The following is a 17,096-nucleotide window of genomic DNA, read 5'->3' on the forward strand; positions in this document are numbered from 1 at the left end:
GGGCCTGGCGTTGTGGCTCACAGCTGTAATCCCAGGATTTTGGGAGGCTGAGGTGGGCGGATCACCTGAGGTTAGGAGTTTAAGAACAGCCTGGCCAACATGGCAAAACCCCGTCTCTACAAAAGTACAAAAAAAAAGTTAGCCGGGCATGATGGCGGGTGCCTGTAATCCCAGCTACTGGGGAGACTGAGGCAGGAGAATCGCTTGAACCCAGGAGTCAGAGGATGCAGGGAGCCGAGATCGCGCCACTGCACTCCAGGCGGGGCGACAGAGGGAGACTCCGTCTCAAAGAAAAAAAAAAAATACGGCCGGGTACGGTGGCTCACGCCTGTAATCTCAGCACTTTGGGAGGCCGAGGCAGGCAGATCACAAGGTCAGGAGTTCAAGACCAGCCTGGCCAATATGGCACAACACCGTGTCTATCGAAAATACAAAAATCAGCCGGGCGTGGTGGCTGGCACCTGTAGTCCCAGCTACTTGAGATCAAGACTTTGAGACCAGCCTGGCCGGCATGGTGAAACCCCGTCTCTACTTAACATTCAAAAATTAGCAGGAGGGGGTGGCTGGCGCCTGAAATTCCAGCTACTGGGGAGACTGAGGCAGGAGAATCGCTTCAACTCGGGAGGCGGAGCTTACAGTGAGCCGAGATCGCGCCACTGCACTCCAGCCTGAGTGACAGAGCAAGACTCCGTCTCAAAAAAGAAAAAAACAAATAAAAAATAAAGGCCAGGCGCGGTGGCTCATGCCTGTAATCCCAGCACTTTGGGAGGCTGAGGCAGGAGAATCGCTTGAACTCAGGAGGCGGAGGTTGCGGTGAGCCAAGATCGCGCCATTGCACTCAGCCTGGGCGAAACTCCGTCTCAAGAATAAATAAATAAATAATAGAGGTTTAATATAATAGAAGTATATGCCAGACTATGCACACATAAGTGCATGCTATAATTCTATTATCACATAAAGTAAGTGCTTACATATGCCTTTTTTTAGTCCCTGGGACGGTAGACCATGAGCTCACAGAAGGACGACCACGAGGTTGTAATCATAGAACCTAATATTAATGCCATGACTGATGGCCAAACATGGTGGTTCACACCAGTAATCCCAATACTTTGCCGGGCTGAGGAGGGAGGATAAGGAGCCGGGGAGGTCGAGGCTGCAGTGAGCGGTAACCGCGGCACTGCACTCCAGCCTGGGCGACGGAGCAAGACCCTCGCTCAAAATAAATAAAATTCCATGCTTTATTTAACTTTCACAAAAATCATATGAGGGGCACATTTAGAATCCTCATTTCACAGATTTGAAAAAACGAGCGTCGGGGAGCTAAATAACATGCCCACGGTTTCATGGCTAGCTTAGAAAAAGCACGGATTTATCTTGTTTTTGATTGACTGTATTTCATTTTATTGTAGCTTACCCTTCGTAGAGACTCGTTTGAGTTCCTGGGGGTCTAGAGTAAAATCAGGGTTGGGATTTTGGACAACTTGCGACCACTCAGAGCCTAGGCCTCCCTAAGCACCCACCCCAGAAACTACATTTCCCAGCAGGGCGTGCGCCGGCGCCGTCGTACTTCCTCCCGGCGTCCCCCGCGGCGGGAAAGAGCCGAGTGGGCTCGAGGCCGACGCGACCATCATTTGTCGACGCCGCTGCCACTGCCTGCCTGAGAGAAGCCGTTGCGGCCGACCCCGTCGCCTCCGCCGGCTACTATGTCCGCCCAGGCGCAGATGCGGGCCCTGCTGGACCAGCTCATGGGCACGGCTCGGGACGGTGAGTCAGAGCGGTCAGCCAGGCGAGGGTCTGGGGTGGGAGTGAGGCGAGGCCGCCGGGCGGCCTGAGGCGGGGGCCGCGATCGTCTGCGCCTGCGCCTGCGCGGGGCACCGCTCCTCCTCCCCCGCGCGCCGACCGCAGGCGCCGGGCCTTTGTCTAAGCCGGTTCGTCTCTGAGGCGGCCGTGGGTCCAGGTCGGGCTCCTCTCTCGGAGTCTGCGCCATGGATGGGGCTTCAGCCTCCATCCTATTTACCATCCTGCTACTTCCTCCCTGGCGGGCGCCGCGGCTCCGTGCCCCTCCGCGAACTGTGGAGCCGGCGGAGGGCTGGAATCAACGTGGCCTCCAGGTCGCTGGCAGCCGGGTGGCAGAACTCTTCCGAGGCTCCTTGGGAAGAAGCTACACCCGAGAGAGCCGGATGGGCCTCGAAACCCTGGCCCGCTGTGGTTCTGTACCATTGCAAGGGGAGCCGTAAACTGAGCTTTTCTAACGTGGGTTTCTGCCGAGTACTTCTCCAGCTGCCCCCTTCCCCCCAGCACACAGGAGAGCCTCTGTGTAGCCAGCGCTTGACAGTCGTTAGGTAGGTTGTACTGTGTAGGGAGGGGCTCAAGATCGTGATGGTTGTCACAGGACAAAGCGGTTGCATCTTTGCAAAACTGTATACCTGCTGTGGTTTGTGTTTTCTTTTCTGCTGAGTAATGAAGTTGTAAGTTCACACTGGCACATTCTCAGGGCTGTGCAGATTATTTGCACTTTATTTCATAGGTGAATAAGTGCTTTTTAGCTTTCTTTGTATATTGAGTTGCTTTTGAATTGCTTCCCATATTTTTATTTCATACAAACTGAACAATTGTGGCCCCTCTATTTTATTTATAAAGGTTCAGTGTATCTTTGCCTGCCTACATCAATCTGCAAGGGAGTTGCAGAAAGCCTCATGTTCATCGAGCCGTGAGTCACAACCAATTTCTAAGCTGTTATAACAAAAAAGTGTTTGCTTTTTTTCACAAGTAATTTTAAAAGTGTAGTTTAGAAAGAAAACATTTTCAATAAAAAGACACTACATTAATCCTGGATGCTTGCAAATCCTAAAATATATTCCTCCTCTAGCGTTGCACAGCTCTGTGTTGTATACACAGACTAGCTTTAAAATTTGTCACATACCACTTTACCTTTACTTTTATGTATCATTCCCCCGACTTCCTTACTGCAGGTGTGGGCAAGAAAACTTTTCCTTTAACACTTTTCAACAGCGGGCATAAAATTCTGCAGCTGAGGTCTTGAAGAATGCAGATGGGTACAGTATGTGTTGGAGCTCACAGTGTGTATTGACTAACCTAGTTCCTTTTTTGCTTTTTTTGGTATTGTCTTGTTAAAAGTGACTCCCAGGTAGCAACTCTCTTTTTTAAGGGTGGGAACGAAAGGGACATAGGAAGAATAGATCGAGATTATTTAACAGTCTTCGATAGAGTTTGAAAGCTTTCTTCTTCATTCAGTTTTAGGCAAAATACTGCCTCTGCATTTGTTCATAACAAAAAGATTAGATTAATAAGTAGCTTTTGTTGGTGGCAGTTACCAGCTCTATAAGTCACCCTTGGTGGTTCATGGACCTCTGATTAGCTTGGGTTTTGGAATCTCATTACCACATGTATATGTGGAGCCAATGACCTTTTGGTGCTCAGCTGTTTACGTCTGACTCCTTGACTTCTTTGGTACAATGATGGAGTCAGATCTCATTAAGTGTGATTCTTCATGATATAATTAGCCTCAAAAAAAGGTGTATTCCACTCCAGTTGTAAATATCTTTAGATCAGCTTTTCATTGTATTTGATGGGGAGAACACAGACATGATAGTCTGCAAATCATCCAGGTGAATTGTTATACTAGTTTTTTTTTTGTGGTTAATGTGATAATATTGTCTTATTTAAAACCACAAATGAATTTCAGGAGACGAAACCAGACAGAGGGTCAAGTTTACAGATGACCGTGTCTGCAAGAGTCACCTTCTGGACTGCTGCCCCCATGACATCCTGGCTGGGACGGTAGGTGCATTTTGGGGGACCTCATGGAACACTCTGACGTGAGTGCTGTATAGGCAGTGATGGTTTTTCTGTGTTGAATTTTGTTTTAACTTAAATCTCTTTTTCTCTAATCCTCCACTCGTATGTACGTATGCACGCATGCGATGGAGTCTCACTCTGTGCTGCCCAGGGTGAAGTGCAATGGTGTGATCATAGCTCGCTGCAGCCTCGAACTCCTGGGCTCCAGCGATCCTACCATCTTAGCCTCTTGAGCAGCTGAGACTACAGGCATGAGCGACTGCTCCTTGCTCAATCCTCCTCTCTTTAACAGGCAGAAATCCCTGATGCCCTTAAAATGATAGATTCTATTCATTTGGTAGGATTTTATGTTATGGAACAAATTTCACTGTTACAAAATTCTGTCTGTAAAGTTACCAGATTTTTTTGTAAAGTCATTTATACTGAGATATTCACAACTAAATAGGGCAAGTATTCTAATTTGGCTGTAGCAAAAAATATGCTTTAGGTCAGCCTGAAGTTCTTTGGAGATTCTGTGTGGGTTTGTTTGACCTCAAGTTGATTGTGTGGAAGACTTTTGATCTAGCAAGGTACATTTTCTTCCCCAAATTCTTTGGTTTTTAAAAATCAGTTGAGGATACGTTGATTTTGTAGTTTTGTGTTGTGCCACCCTTTCAAGAAATCAACATGCTATCTAATGAATATAGAACCCTACAATTTTAAGTTCACTTCAGATGAACAAAACAGATAAACGTGTTTAATGTGCATTTATTCGAAGTAAGAATTTGAAAAGACTGAATAGTGGAAGATTATCCGTGGTGATTAAGCCACTGAGAGAAAAGGAGTCCTGTAGAGACCACCCCTGTTTTAAGATTTCACAGCCACCTGGCCGGGCGCGGTGGCTCATGCTTGTAATCCCAGCACTTTGGGAGGCCGAGGCGGGCGGATCACGAGGTCAGGAGATCGAGACCATGGTGAAACCCTGTCTCTACTAAAAATACAAAAAATTAGCCGGGCGTGGTGGCGGGCGCCTGTAGTCCCAGCTACTCGGAGAGGCTGAGGCAGGAGAATGGCGTGAACCCGGGAGGCGGAGCTTGCAGTGAGCTGAGATCGCGCCACTGCACTCCAGCCTGGGTGACAGACCGAGACTCCGTCTCAAAAAAAAAAATAAAAAAATAAAAACTACCCTCTCATTTTAAGAATGGAACGTGCATATGTTAGAGGATGTTTTCTTCATGATGAATCATTGCTTTTATTAGGGAGGAGCACCTCCTGGAAAACCGCTCAGATGTATTAAATCGTCTCAAGCTGACTTTTCTGACAGCAAATGCGAAATGAATGCCAAACCTTGTGCCTCTGTTCCTTGGGGTGTTGTCTGCTGTTTGGCCTGGGGTGGGAAAACGTTACTGTTTGCTGCAGTTTGTTGTGAGTACCGAGGTCAATACAGATTAATGATTTCAACTCGTCGAAGGCAGTTTCACTGTAGGGTATTTTCATAGGATGCACAACTTGGAATTCTTGATAAACCCATAGTGAAGGAAGTCAGAGGGAGCAGATAGATGTGCACTCTCGGGAAGATTTCAACCATGTTTTCCTTGGCCAGACACTGTGTAGCATAGCTGCAGAATACTGGTGAGAAAAATAATCTGAGTGAGTGTTTCTTTTCTTTTTTTTTTTTTTTTTGAGACAGAATTTCAAGCTGGGCGTGGTGGCTCACGCCTGTAATCCCAGCACTTTGGGAGGCTCAGGTGGGCGGATCACCTGAGGTTGGGAGTTTAAGACCAGCCTGACCAACATAGAGAAACCCAGTCTCTATTAAAATACAAAATTAGCTGGGCGTGGTGGTCCATGCCTGTAATTCCAGCTACTCGGGAGACTGAGGCAGGAGAATCTCTTGAACCCGGGAGGCAGAGGTTGTGGTGAGCCGAGATCGAGCCATTGCACTCCAGCCTCGGCAACAAGAGCGAAACTCCGTCTAAAAAAAAAAAAAAAAGAGACGGAGTTTCACTCTTGTTGCCCAGGCTGGAGTGCAGTAGCGTGATCATGGATCACTGCAACCTCTGCCTCCTGGGTTCACTTATTCTCTTGCCTCACCCTCCCGAGTAGCTGGGATTACAGGCATGCACCACCTCGCCCGGTTAATTTTTGTATTTTCAGTAGAAACGGGGTTTCACCATGTTGACCAGGCTAGTCTGGAACTCCTGACCTCATGATCTGCCCACCTTGGCCTCCCAAAGTGCTGGGATTACAGGAGTGAGCCACCGTACCCGGCCAGAGTGAGGTTATTTCACACAAATGTTTATTGTTATAGATCAATTCACTAGATATTTATTGGACACCTACTCTGTGCCAGGCACTGGAGATGGTGTGCCAATAAAGTCTCTACTCTCATCTAGTGGGAGAAGAGGATACCTAGTGAATAAGTAAATGAGTAGATAATGAGCTTTTGCAGATTGGAGGATGAGGAAAGGCCTCTCAGGGACATGTGAGCAGAGACCCGAATGGTGAGAAAGAACATGAGTAAAGTTTGGGATTTGGTGCCCTGGGTGGAGGAGAGTGCAGAGGAACAGAAGGAATGCCAGTGATGTTTCTGGACTGGTGTGAATTAGCAGCGAGAGAGTGAGGCAGAGGTTCTGGAAGCCTATGACAAGAGGCCATGGATTGAGGGCCGTCACTCCGGTGTTTGGGATCGGGCAGGGGCAGCTCAGCAATGGGGGTTAGAGAAGCATCCTGAGGGGGGGGGCCGGGCGCGGTGGCTCACGCTTGTAATCCTAGCACTTTGGGAGGCCGAGGCGGGCGGATCACGAGGTCAGGATATCGAGACCTGTTGAAACCTCGTCTCTAATAAAAATACAAAAAAATTAGCCGGGCGTGGTGGCGGGCGCCTGTAGTCCCAGCTACTCGGAGAGGCTGAGGCAGGAGAATGGCGTGAACCCGGGAGGCAGAGCTTGCAGTGAGCCGAGATCGCGCCACTGCACTCCAGCCTGGGCGACAGAGCGAGACTCTGTCTCAAAAAAAAAAAAAAAAAAAAAAAAAAGAGAGAGAAGCATCCTGAGGGGGAGGAGGAAACCCAGGAGACCTGTGTGCATATGAAGAAAGTGCCTTGCAAAAGTGTGAATGAACAAATGTCAGAGGCTGCTGACGGTCGAATGGAGTAAGGGTTGGAAATTCAGATGGCGTTTGTTGTAGGGGTTGATCCTTGCTGGGTTTTTTTGTTTTCTTGTTTTTTTGGTTTTTTTTTTTTTTTGAGACGCTGTCTTGCTCTGTTACCCAGGCTGGAGTGCAGTGGCATGATCTTGGCTCACTGCAACCTCTGCCTCCCAGGTTCAGGCGATTCTTCTGTCTCAGCCTCCTGAGTAGCTGGGTCTACAGGTGTGCAACACCACGCCCAGCTAATTTTTGTATTTTTAGTAGAGACAGGGTTTCACCATATTGGCCAGGCTGGTCTCAAACTCCTAACCTTGTGATTCACCCACCTCGGCCTCCCACAGTGCTGGGATTACAGGCATGAGACACCGCGCCCGGCCAGAACTGTTTTCTGAAGGTTCCGGAACCTTTGGTGCCCTTCCTGGTCAGCAGTGTTAGACCAGTAGAAGGTACAGAAGAGAACACAGGTTGTTGAGTAAAAAACACCTGACACACTGGATTTAGCAGCTGTCTGGAATATTGTGGAAGGACTTTTTTTTTTTTTTTTTTTTTTTTTTTTTTTTTTGAGACAGAGTCTCGCTCTGTCGCCCGGGCTGGAGTGCAGTGGCGCAATCTCGGCTCACTGCAAGCTCCGCCTCCCGGGTTCACGCCATTCTCCTGCCTCAGCCTCCGAGTAGCTGGGACTACAGGCGCCCGCCACCGCGCCCGGCTAATTTTTTGTATTTTTTAGTAGAGACGGGGTTTCACCGTGGTCTCGATCTCCTGACCTCGTGATCCGCCCGCCTCGGCCTCCCAAAGTGCTAGGATTACAAGCGTGAGCCACCGCGCCCGGCAGTGGAAGGACTTAATGAATGTGATATTTCAGCTCTTCTTGATGTTAGGCATCCAGGAGAATGGCCAGTAGTATTTTTCCCTGCCTCCTTGGCAAAGCTGAAAAGGTACATCCAAAGAGGGTAATCATAGAACTCAAGCCTATCCTCAGTGTGCTTTAGCAGGGACTGTTTGGGGAGCTCTCACATTGAAAAGTAAGTGCTGAATTTTGCTTCATGTGAGGTTTTTTTTTTTAGACGGAGTCTCACTCTGTTGCCCAGGCTGTAGTGTATGGTGCGATCTCTGCTCACTGCAACCTCTGCCTCCTTGGTTCAAGCAACTCTCCTGCCTCAGCCTCCCGAGTAGCTGGGATTACAGGCGCCCGCCACCACACCCGGCTAATTTTTTGTATTTTTAGTAGAGATGGGGTTTCACCCTGTTGGCCAGGCTGGTCTCACACTCCTGACTTCAGGTTATCCGCCCACCTCTGCCTCCCAAAGTGCTGGGATTACAGGCATGAGCCACCTCGTCTGGCCTCATGAGGTTTTCTTTTTTTTGTTGTTTTGAGACTGAGTTTCGCTCTTGTTGCCCAGGCTGGAGTATAACGGCTCGATCTCAGCTCACTGCAACCTCCGCCTCCTGGGCTCAAGCGATTCTCCTGCCGCAGCCTCCCGAGTAGCTGGGATTACAAACGTGCGCCAACACACCCAGCTAATTTTTGTATTTTTAGTAGAGATGGAGTTTCACCATGCTGGCCAGGCTGGTCACGAACTTCTGACCTAAGGTGATCCGCCCGCCTCGGCCTCCCAAAGTGCTGGGTTTACAGGCGTGAGCCACCGCGCCCGGACTCATGAGGTTTTCTAATATCATATCTTTCTTGACAGTTGAGGTTTTTATAATGGAAATCATTTTGCACTTAATGTTTTGTTGTATTTAAGGTTTTAGGGTCTACTTCCTTTGGTAGTAGTTTTTTCTTTGAACAACAAAGCCTTGATTAGTTTAAAGCATTTTTTCTGATAGCTACCATTCATTTTTCAGCTACAATGCTTAGTTTGTGGAAACTATATATTTTAAAGGACAACACCCAGAACTTAGAAGAGTAAATGAGGCCAGGCACGGTGGCTCATACCTGTAATCCCAGCACTTTGGGAGGACGACGAGGCGGGTGGATCACTTGAGGTCAGGAGTTTGAGACCAGCCTGGCCAACATGGTGAAAACCCGTTTCTACTAAAAATACAAAAAATTTAGCCGGGTGTGGTGGCTTGCCCCTGTAGTCCCAGCTATTTGGGAGGCTGAGGCAGGAGGATTACTTGAATCTGGGAGGCTGAGGTTGCAGTGAGCTGAGATCATGCCACTGCACTCCAGCCTGGGCTACAGAGTGAGACTCCATCTCAGAAAAAAAACAGAGTGAATGAAGTAAAAGTTGTCAGATTTTCAGTGACAGTGATTTTAATTGCAAATTTGGCTTCCAGAACCACTGTTGTCCTATCTCTACGTCTTCTGTGTAACCGACCATAAAGTGAGTCCCATCTGACTTCAGAGTAAGAATGATAAAGGAGAAAAGTCAATCTTTCGTCAAAATAAAGATCACCATACAAGGCAGACCCGTTGTCTGCCGCCTCCATGTTATCTTTGTTTTTTTTTTGTTTTTTTTTTTTTTTTTTTTGAGACGGAGTCTCGCTCTGTCGCCCAGGCTGGAGTGCAGTGGCGCAGTCTCGGCTCACTACAAGCTCCGCCTCCCGGGTTCACGCCATTCTCCTGCCTCAGCCTCTCCGAGTAGCTGGGACTACAGGCCCCCGCCACCGCGCCCGGCTAATTTTTTTTTTGTATTTTTAGTAGAGATGGGGTTTCACCGTGGTCTCGATCTCCTGACCTCGTGATCCACCCGCCTCGGCCTCCCAAAGTGCTGGGATTACAAGCGTGAGCCACCGTGCCTGGCCTATCTTTGTTATTGGTGATACTGAAGGATGTTTTGTTAGTGAGCATGCCACGTGCTTTCTTTTTTTATTTATTTTATTTTATTTTATTTTATTTTTTCGAGACGCAGTCTCGCTCTGTCGCTCAGGCTGGAGTACATGCCATTGTTCTGCCTCAGCCTCCCGAGTAGCTGGGACTAAGGCGCCTGGCTAATTTTTTTTTGTATTTTTGGTAGAGATGGGGTTTCACCGTGTTAGCCAGGATGGTCTTGATCTCCTGACCCTGTGCTCCGCCCGCTTCGGCCTCCCAAAGTGCTGGGATTGCAGGCGTGAGCTACCGCGCCCGGCCCTTTTTTTTTTTTCAAAGACGGGTCTCTTTAAAAAGCTGGGCAAGGTGGCTCACGCCTGTTATCCCAGCACTTTGGGAGGCCGAGGTGGGCGGATCACATGAGGTCAGGAGTTCAAGATCAGCCTGACCAACACAGAGAAACCCCATCTCTACTGAAAATACAAAATTAGCTGGGCGTGGTGGCACATGGCTGTAATCCCAGCTACTTGGGAGGCTGCGGCAGGAGAATCGCTTGAACCTGGGAGGCGGAGGTTGCTGAGAGCCGGGATTGCACTCCAGCCTGGGCAACAAGAGCGAAACTCCATCTCAAAAAAAAAAAAAAAAAAAAATTAAAAAGACAGGGGTCTCTGTTGCTCAGACGAGTGCAGTGGCTCAGTCACAGCTCACTGAAGCCTTGACCTCCCAGACTCAAGTGATCCTCTCACCTCAGCCTCCCAAGTAGCTGGGACTACAGGCACATACCACCACACCCAGCTAATTGTTAATTTTTTCATAGAGACAGGGTCTTGCTATGTTGCCCAGGCTGGTCTCAAACTCCTGGGCTCAAGTGATCCTCCCATCTTGCCCTCCCAAAGGTGTTGGGATTACAGACATGTGCCACTGCAACTGGTACTAACGTCCTTTTTTTTTTTTTTTTTTCCCCTGGTTATGTAGACATGTTCTTTTGTCCTACTGGGGGTGTCTCCTAGTTGGGATGTTGGGTTTTGTTAACATGCACTCTTGCACTCTATAACTTGACACCATGATCCTCAGCACACAAACCTCCCTGTTGCTGTGTAGATGGCCAGAGGCAGAAGGTGTCTGCATAGAGTCCTATACTTAGGATTTAGATTAAAATCATACACTGCTACCTAATTGTACTGCATATGGTACACATAATAGCACATCATGCTATTCTTACTGACAACATAAATCATTTTGTTTTAGTGTTGGAACGTTTTGTTTGTCAAATGGAGAAACTGAGTGGGACAATTATCTGTCCTCACTTAGATGTCCAGGGTCATTTCCCAGGTTAAGAAAATGTGCAGAGCATTTATTTGGCTATGAACCAGCCTGTTCTCCTTTATTCCCTTTGATACATAATCAGCTACACAAAGCCAAGTGTTAATTTGTGATGTAATTGCCAAAATCTAACTTCTGTCTGCTCTTTCTTCTTCCTCTGTCTCTGCATCTTAGGCATCGAGCATCTCAAGTAGTCAAGATTGCAAGACAATGCCTAGAAACTTGTTGCAGTCAGACTGTTTTCTGGCCCTTTCCTTTTTTTCCCCCTTTTTTGAGACAGAGTCTCACTTTATCACCCAGGCTGGAGTGCAGTGGCACAGTCTCGGCTCACTGCAAACTCTATCTCCTGGGTTCAAGCGATTCTTGCGTCTCAGCTCTCCGAGTAGCTGGGATTACAGGTGCCCCGCCACCACACCTGGCTAATTTTTGTAGTTTTAGTGGAGACTGGGTTTCATCATGTTGGGCAGGCTGACGTTGAACTCCTGACCTCAAGTGATCCGCCTGCCTCACCCTCCCAGAGTGCTGGGATTACAGGCGTGAGCGACCACGCCCAACCCTGGCCCTTTCCTATCTCTGCCACCCCACATGTTGCCATTTACTGAATCCTTGGACTGATGCATAAATAAAACTGGCTGGGCACCGTGGCTCACACCTGTAATGCCAGCGCTTTGGGAGGCCAAGGTGGGTGTATTATTTGAGGTCAGGAGTTCGGGACTGGCCTGGCCAACGTGGCGAAACCTCGTCTCTCCTGAAAATACAAAAAAAAAGAAGAAAAATTAGCTGGGTGTGGTATCACGTGCCTGTAATCCCAGCTACTTGGGAGAATGAGGAAGGAGAATTGCTTGAACCCAGAGGAGGTGGAGGTTACAGTAAGCCGAGATCGCGCCACTGCACTCCAGCCTGGGTGACAGAGTGAAACTCCTTCTCAAAAACTGGCAAAAGCCAATTAATTTAGTTGTCATGATTACAGTCCAATTATCTCTGGGTCTAAAATAGAAACTTTACACTATTAAATGTATCGGTTTCAAGTGTCACGTAGTTACGATGGTATAAGTGAAATGAGGCTTCTCAGCCATATCTCCTTTCTTAATTTTCTTATTGCAGTGTCAGTGTTCCAAAAATGATCATTTATGTTGGTGACAGTTGGAACACCAAGTCCTGTTATGTGCTTTCTGCAGTATGTAGGTACTGAGGTCTACATTTTTTGTTTGTTTCCCACAGCGCATGGATTTAGGAGAATGTACCAAAATCCACGACTTGGCCCTCCGAGCAGATTATGAGATTGCAAGTAAAGAAAGAGACCTGTTTTTTGAATTGGATGTAAGTTTTATTTAATGTTGATTTATTCCTACTGCGAAGAACCCAATATTGAACTAACAAGAAAAATGTAACATAACGTAAGTTTTGAAGCAAAATAGTAAAGTAGTTGCTTGTTATCCTGCCACTGAAGCTGAGAGCTAAAATACAGCCAGTACTGTTTATATCTTATGTCCAACGTCCCATCACTATCCTAAATGATAATGTGTTGTCTCATTTTGTTGCTTTTAAAAATTTTAATTACATTTTTATGAGTCCTTGAACAGTGTTTATTTTTGCTTAGTTTTGAATGGTTTCATAGTGTAGGGTCTTTAAAGTTAGATTTTTTTGGTTCAGTATTATGTTTCTGTTTACCCAGGTGGTTGCATATTGTTTTCATTGCTGCTTGAATAATTCTCAAACGATCTTTCCTTTATTCATAGAGATTTAGATTGATTCTAGTTTGCTATTGCAGACAATATGAATATTTTTGCATAACTTCCTTGTCACGTGGATAAGGATTTATTTTGGGTATATTCCTAGGAGAGGGATTGCTGGTTTGTAGGAGATACTCGTATTTATCCTCGTGAGACAATTTTGTAATGTTGTCTTCTTGTTTCTCTTTGGTGAAGTCCCATAGCAGTATCTGCACGCTCACTAACACTTTGTATTATCAGACTATTTAATTTTTGCAGTTTAGTGGTTGTAAAATGGCATTTCTTTCTGATCTTAATTTGCGTTTTTTAGTATTCAGTAGTTATTTTATCTACATTAGTAAATTCTTTTTTTTTTGAGACGGAGTTTTGCTCTTGTTGCTCAGGCTGGAGAGCAATGGCGCGATCTCGGCTCACTGCAACCTCCTCCCGAGTTCAAGAGATTCTCCTGCCTCAGCCTCCCGAGGAGCTGGGAATACAGGCTTGAGCCACCACGCCCAGATGATTTTGTATTTTTAGTAGAGATGGTGTTTCTCCATGTTGGTCAGGCTGGTCTCGAACTCTCGACCTCAGGTGATCCGCCCACCTCAGCCTCCCAAAGTGCTGGGATTACAGGCTTGAGCCTCCGCGCCTAGCTTCTTTTTCTTTTTGATACAGAGTTTCACTCTGTTGCCCAGGCTGGAGTGCAGTAGCATGATTATAGCTGACTGTAAGTGAATTGCTGGGCTCAGGTGATCTTTCTTCCACAGTCTCCTAAATAGCTAGTAGTACAGATGCACACGACAATGTCTAGCTAATTATTTATTTAATTTATTTTAAGTTTTATTTATTTATTTATTTTGAGACAGAGTCTTGTTCTGTCACCAGGCTAGAGTGCAGTGGCACCATCTCGGCTCATTGCAACCTCCGACTCCCTGGTTCAAGTGATTCTCCTGCCTCAGCCTCCCAAATAGCTGGGATTACAGGCATGCACCACCATGCCCAACTCATTTTTGCATTTTTGGTAGAGACGGGGTTGTACCATGTTGGCCAGGCTGGTCTCGATCTCCTGACCTTGTGATCTGCCCGCCTCGGCCTCCCAAAGCGCTGGGATTACAGCTGTGAGCCACCGCGCCCGGCGTATTTATTTTTGAGGCAGGGTCTTGTTCTGTCACCCAGGCTGGAGGGCAGTGGCGTGATGATGGCTTGCTGTAACCTTGACCTCTTGGGCTCAGTGATACTCCTGCCTCGGGTTCCTGAGTAGTTGAGGGTACAGGTGTGTGCCGCCACGGCCAGCTTTTTTTTTTTTTTTTTTGGTAGAGACAGGGTCTTACTGCGTTGCCCAGGCTGGTCTCAAGCTTCTGCCCTCAAGTGATCCTGCCACCTTGGCCCCTCACAGGTGTTGGGATTTCAGGTGTGAGCCACTGTGCCTGGCCAGTAAATCCATTTAGAGTAGCATTTTTCAGCTTTTTTTTTTTTTTTTTTTTTTTTTTTGAGACGGAGTCTCGCTCTGTCGCCCAGGCTGGAGTGCAGTGGCGCAATCTCGGCTCACTGCAAGCTCCGCCTCCCGGGTTCACGCCATTCTTCTGCCTCAGCCTCCCGAGTAGCTGGAACTACAGGCACCCGCCATCACGCCCGGCTAATTTTTTTTTTGTATTTTTAGTAGAGACCGGGTTTCACTGTGTTAGCCAGGATGGTCTCGATCGCCTGACCTCGTGATCCGCCCGCCTTGGCCTCCCAAAGTGCTGGGATTACAGGCGTGAGCCACCGCACCTGGCACGTGATTTTTTTTTCTTTTTTTTTTTTTTTTCTTTTGAGGTCGAGTCTCACTCTGTCACCCAGGCTGGAGTGCGGTGGTGTGATCTCGGCTCACTGCAGCCTCTGCCTCCTGGGTTTAAGCGATTCTCCTGCCTCAGCCTCCCAAGTAGCTGAGATTACAAGTGCCTGCCACCACACCCAGCTAATTTTTGTATTTTTAGTAGAGACGTGGTTTCGCCATGTTGGCCAGGCTCATCTTGAACTCTTGACCTCAGGTGATCCACCCACCTCACCCTCCCAAAGTGCTGGGTTTACAGGTGTGATTACACTGTGCCTGGTAAGAATACATGATTTAAACTCACTCAATTTTAACTATTTTTTAATCCCTAATCATCCATCGCTAGTATGACCAGAGGTTAGTAGAGGGGTTTGATGCCATTCTGGTTCTTGAGTGAAGACTGGGAAGGAACTGAGCATGGGATGAGGGAGCCAGTGAAAAATATAAAACCCAAGGGAAAGGGTCCCTCCCCTTGCATTACAAGATGTCAATACATTTTACATAAATTCTTCCTTTTTTTTTTTGAGACGGAGTGTCACTCTTGTTGCCTCGGTTGGAGTGCCGTGGCATGATCTCAGCTCACTGTAACCTCCACCTCCTGGGTTCAAGCGATTCTCCTACCTCAGCCTCCTGAGTAGCTGGGATTACAGGTGCCTGCCAGCATGCCTGGCTAATTTTTTTTTTTTTTTTGGAGATGTAGTTTTGCTCTTGTTGCCCAGGCTGGAGTACAGTGGCACGATCTCAGCTCACTGCAACCTCCTTCTCTTCTCATGCCTCAGCCTCCCAAGTAGCTGTGATTACAGGCACCCGCCACCATGCCCAGCTAATTTTTGTATTCTTAGTAGAGATGGAGTTTCACCATGTTGCTCAGGCTGGTCTCAAACTCCTGACCTCAGGTGATCCACCTGCCTTGGCCTCCCAAAGTGTTGTGATTATAGGCGTGAGCCACTGCACCTGGCCTCGAGTAAATTCTATTTATTTATTTAAAAAAAAATTTTTTTTTGAGACTGAGTCTCGCTCTTGTGGCCCAGGCTGTAGTGCAGTGGTGTGATCTTGGCCCACTGCAACCTCCGCCTCCTGGTTTCAAGCGGTTCTCCTGCGTCAGCCTCCTGAGTAGCTGGGATTACAGGTGCACATCGCTACACCTGGCTAATTTTTGTATTTTTAGTAGAGACAGGGTTTTGCCATATTGGCCAGGCTGGTCTCAAACTCCTGACCACAGGTGATCCACCCGCCTTAGCCTCCCAAAGTGTTGAGATTACAGACGTGAGCCACTGTGCCCAGCCTATTTTAAAAATTTGTTGGGGCTACATAATAGGTGTATATATTTTGGGAGTACCTGAGATGTTTCATTTGTTACAGGAATGCAGTTCCCAATAAAGAATAAATTCTTGGACCGTGTGTGGTGGCTCACAGCTGTAATTCCAGCAATTTGAGAGGCTGAGGTGAGTGGATCACCTGAGGTCGGGAGTTCAAGACGAGCCTGGCCAACATGGTGAAACCCTGCCTCTTCTAAAAATGCAAAAATTAGCTGGGCATGGTTGTGCGCTCCTGTCGTCCCAACTACTCGGGAGGCTGAGGCAAGAGAATGGCTTGAACCCAAGTGGTGAAGGTTGCAGTGTGCTGGGATCACACCATTGCACTTTATTCTGCTCGGGTGACAGAGCGAAACTCTGTCTCAAAAAAAAAAAATTGTATTTAAAATAGTAGCCTTGGCCGGGAGCGGTGGCTCAAGCTTGTAATCCCAGCACTTTGGGAGGCCGAGGTGGGCGGATCACGACGTGAGGAGTTCGAGACCATCCCGGCCAACATAGTGAAATCCTGTCTCTACTAAAAAAAAAAAATAAAAATAAATAAATAAATAAATAAATAAAATAGTAGCCTTGGCCATGCCTGTGGTGGCTCACGCCTGTAATCCCAACACTTTGGGAGGCTGAGGCAGGTGGATTGCTTGAGCCTAGGAGTTCGATACCAGCCTGGGCAACATGGGGAAACCCCGTCTCTACAAAAAAATGCCAGAGTTAGCCAGGCGTGGTGGCATGTGCCTTGAGAGAGTGGGTCAGAGGGCTAGAACAGATAAGAGACCTTTTTGTCCTATGTGAAAATGTACAATATACAAGAGTTACTCCCTGAGAATTACCTGCATCTCCCACTCCCTAAAAGTCATTTTTGACCTTACAGGGGGCTCATATTAAAATATTTAGGTCAGGCAAGGTGGCTCACACCTTTAATCTTAGCACTTTGGGAGGCTGAGGTGGGCAGATCACAAGGCCAGGAGTTCAAGACCAACCTGGCCGATACAGTACAACACCATGTCTACTGAAAATACAAAAATCAGCCGGTCATTGTGGCCAGCACCCGTAGTCCCAGCTACTTGGGAGGCTGAGGCAGGAGAATCGCTTGAACCCAGGAGGCGGAGGTTGCAGTGAGCCGACGTTGCGCCACTGCACTCCAGCCTGGACAACAGAGCGAGACTCTGTCTCAAAAAAAAAAAAAAAAACTATTTGATAACCAGTGTTTATAAATATGTGGAAAAGAAAAAGGTCCT

General features: G+C 47.4%; 1 protein-coding gene across 2 annotated transcripts in view; it reads left to right on the top strand.

Annotated features, from left to right (window-relative positions):
• Positions 1 to 1,546: 1,546 nt before the first annotated feature.
• LUC7L (LUC7 like) overlaps positions 1,547 to 17,096 on the top strand; it is a 42,971-nt gene continuing 27,421 nt past the window's right edge. Inside the window, exons 1-4 of one of the 2 annotated variants that reach the window (XM_055243093.2) lie at positions 1,547 to 1,764; positions 2,641 to 2,710; positions 3,707 to 3,801; positions 12,245 to 12,343. In XM_055243093.2, the coding sequence (XP_055099068.1) occupies positions 12,248 to 12,343 (96 nt within the window). In that variant the 5' untranslated portion in view covers positions 1,547 to 1,764; positions 2,641 to 2,710; positions 3,707 to 3,801; positions 12,245 to 12,247. The remainder of the gene's footprint in view (positions 1,765 to 2,640; positions 2,711 to 3,706; positions 3,802 to 12,244; positions 12,344 to 17,096) is intronic. The other variant, XM_055243088.2, reaches the window with a different exon arrangement.

Source organism: Symphalangus syndactylus, chromosome 14 (assembly GCF_028878055.3).
Source record: "Symphalangus syndactylus isolate Jambi chromosome 14, NHGRI_mSymSyn1-v2.1_pri, whole genome shotgun sequence".
NCBI lineage: Eukaryota > Metazoa > Chordata > Mammalia > Primates > Hylobatidae > Symphalangus > Symphalangus syndactylus.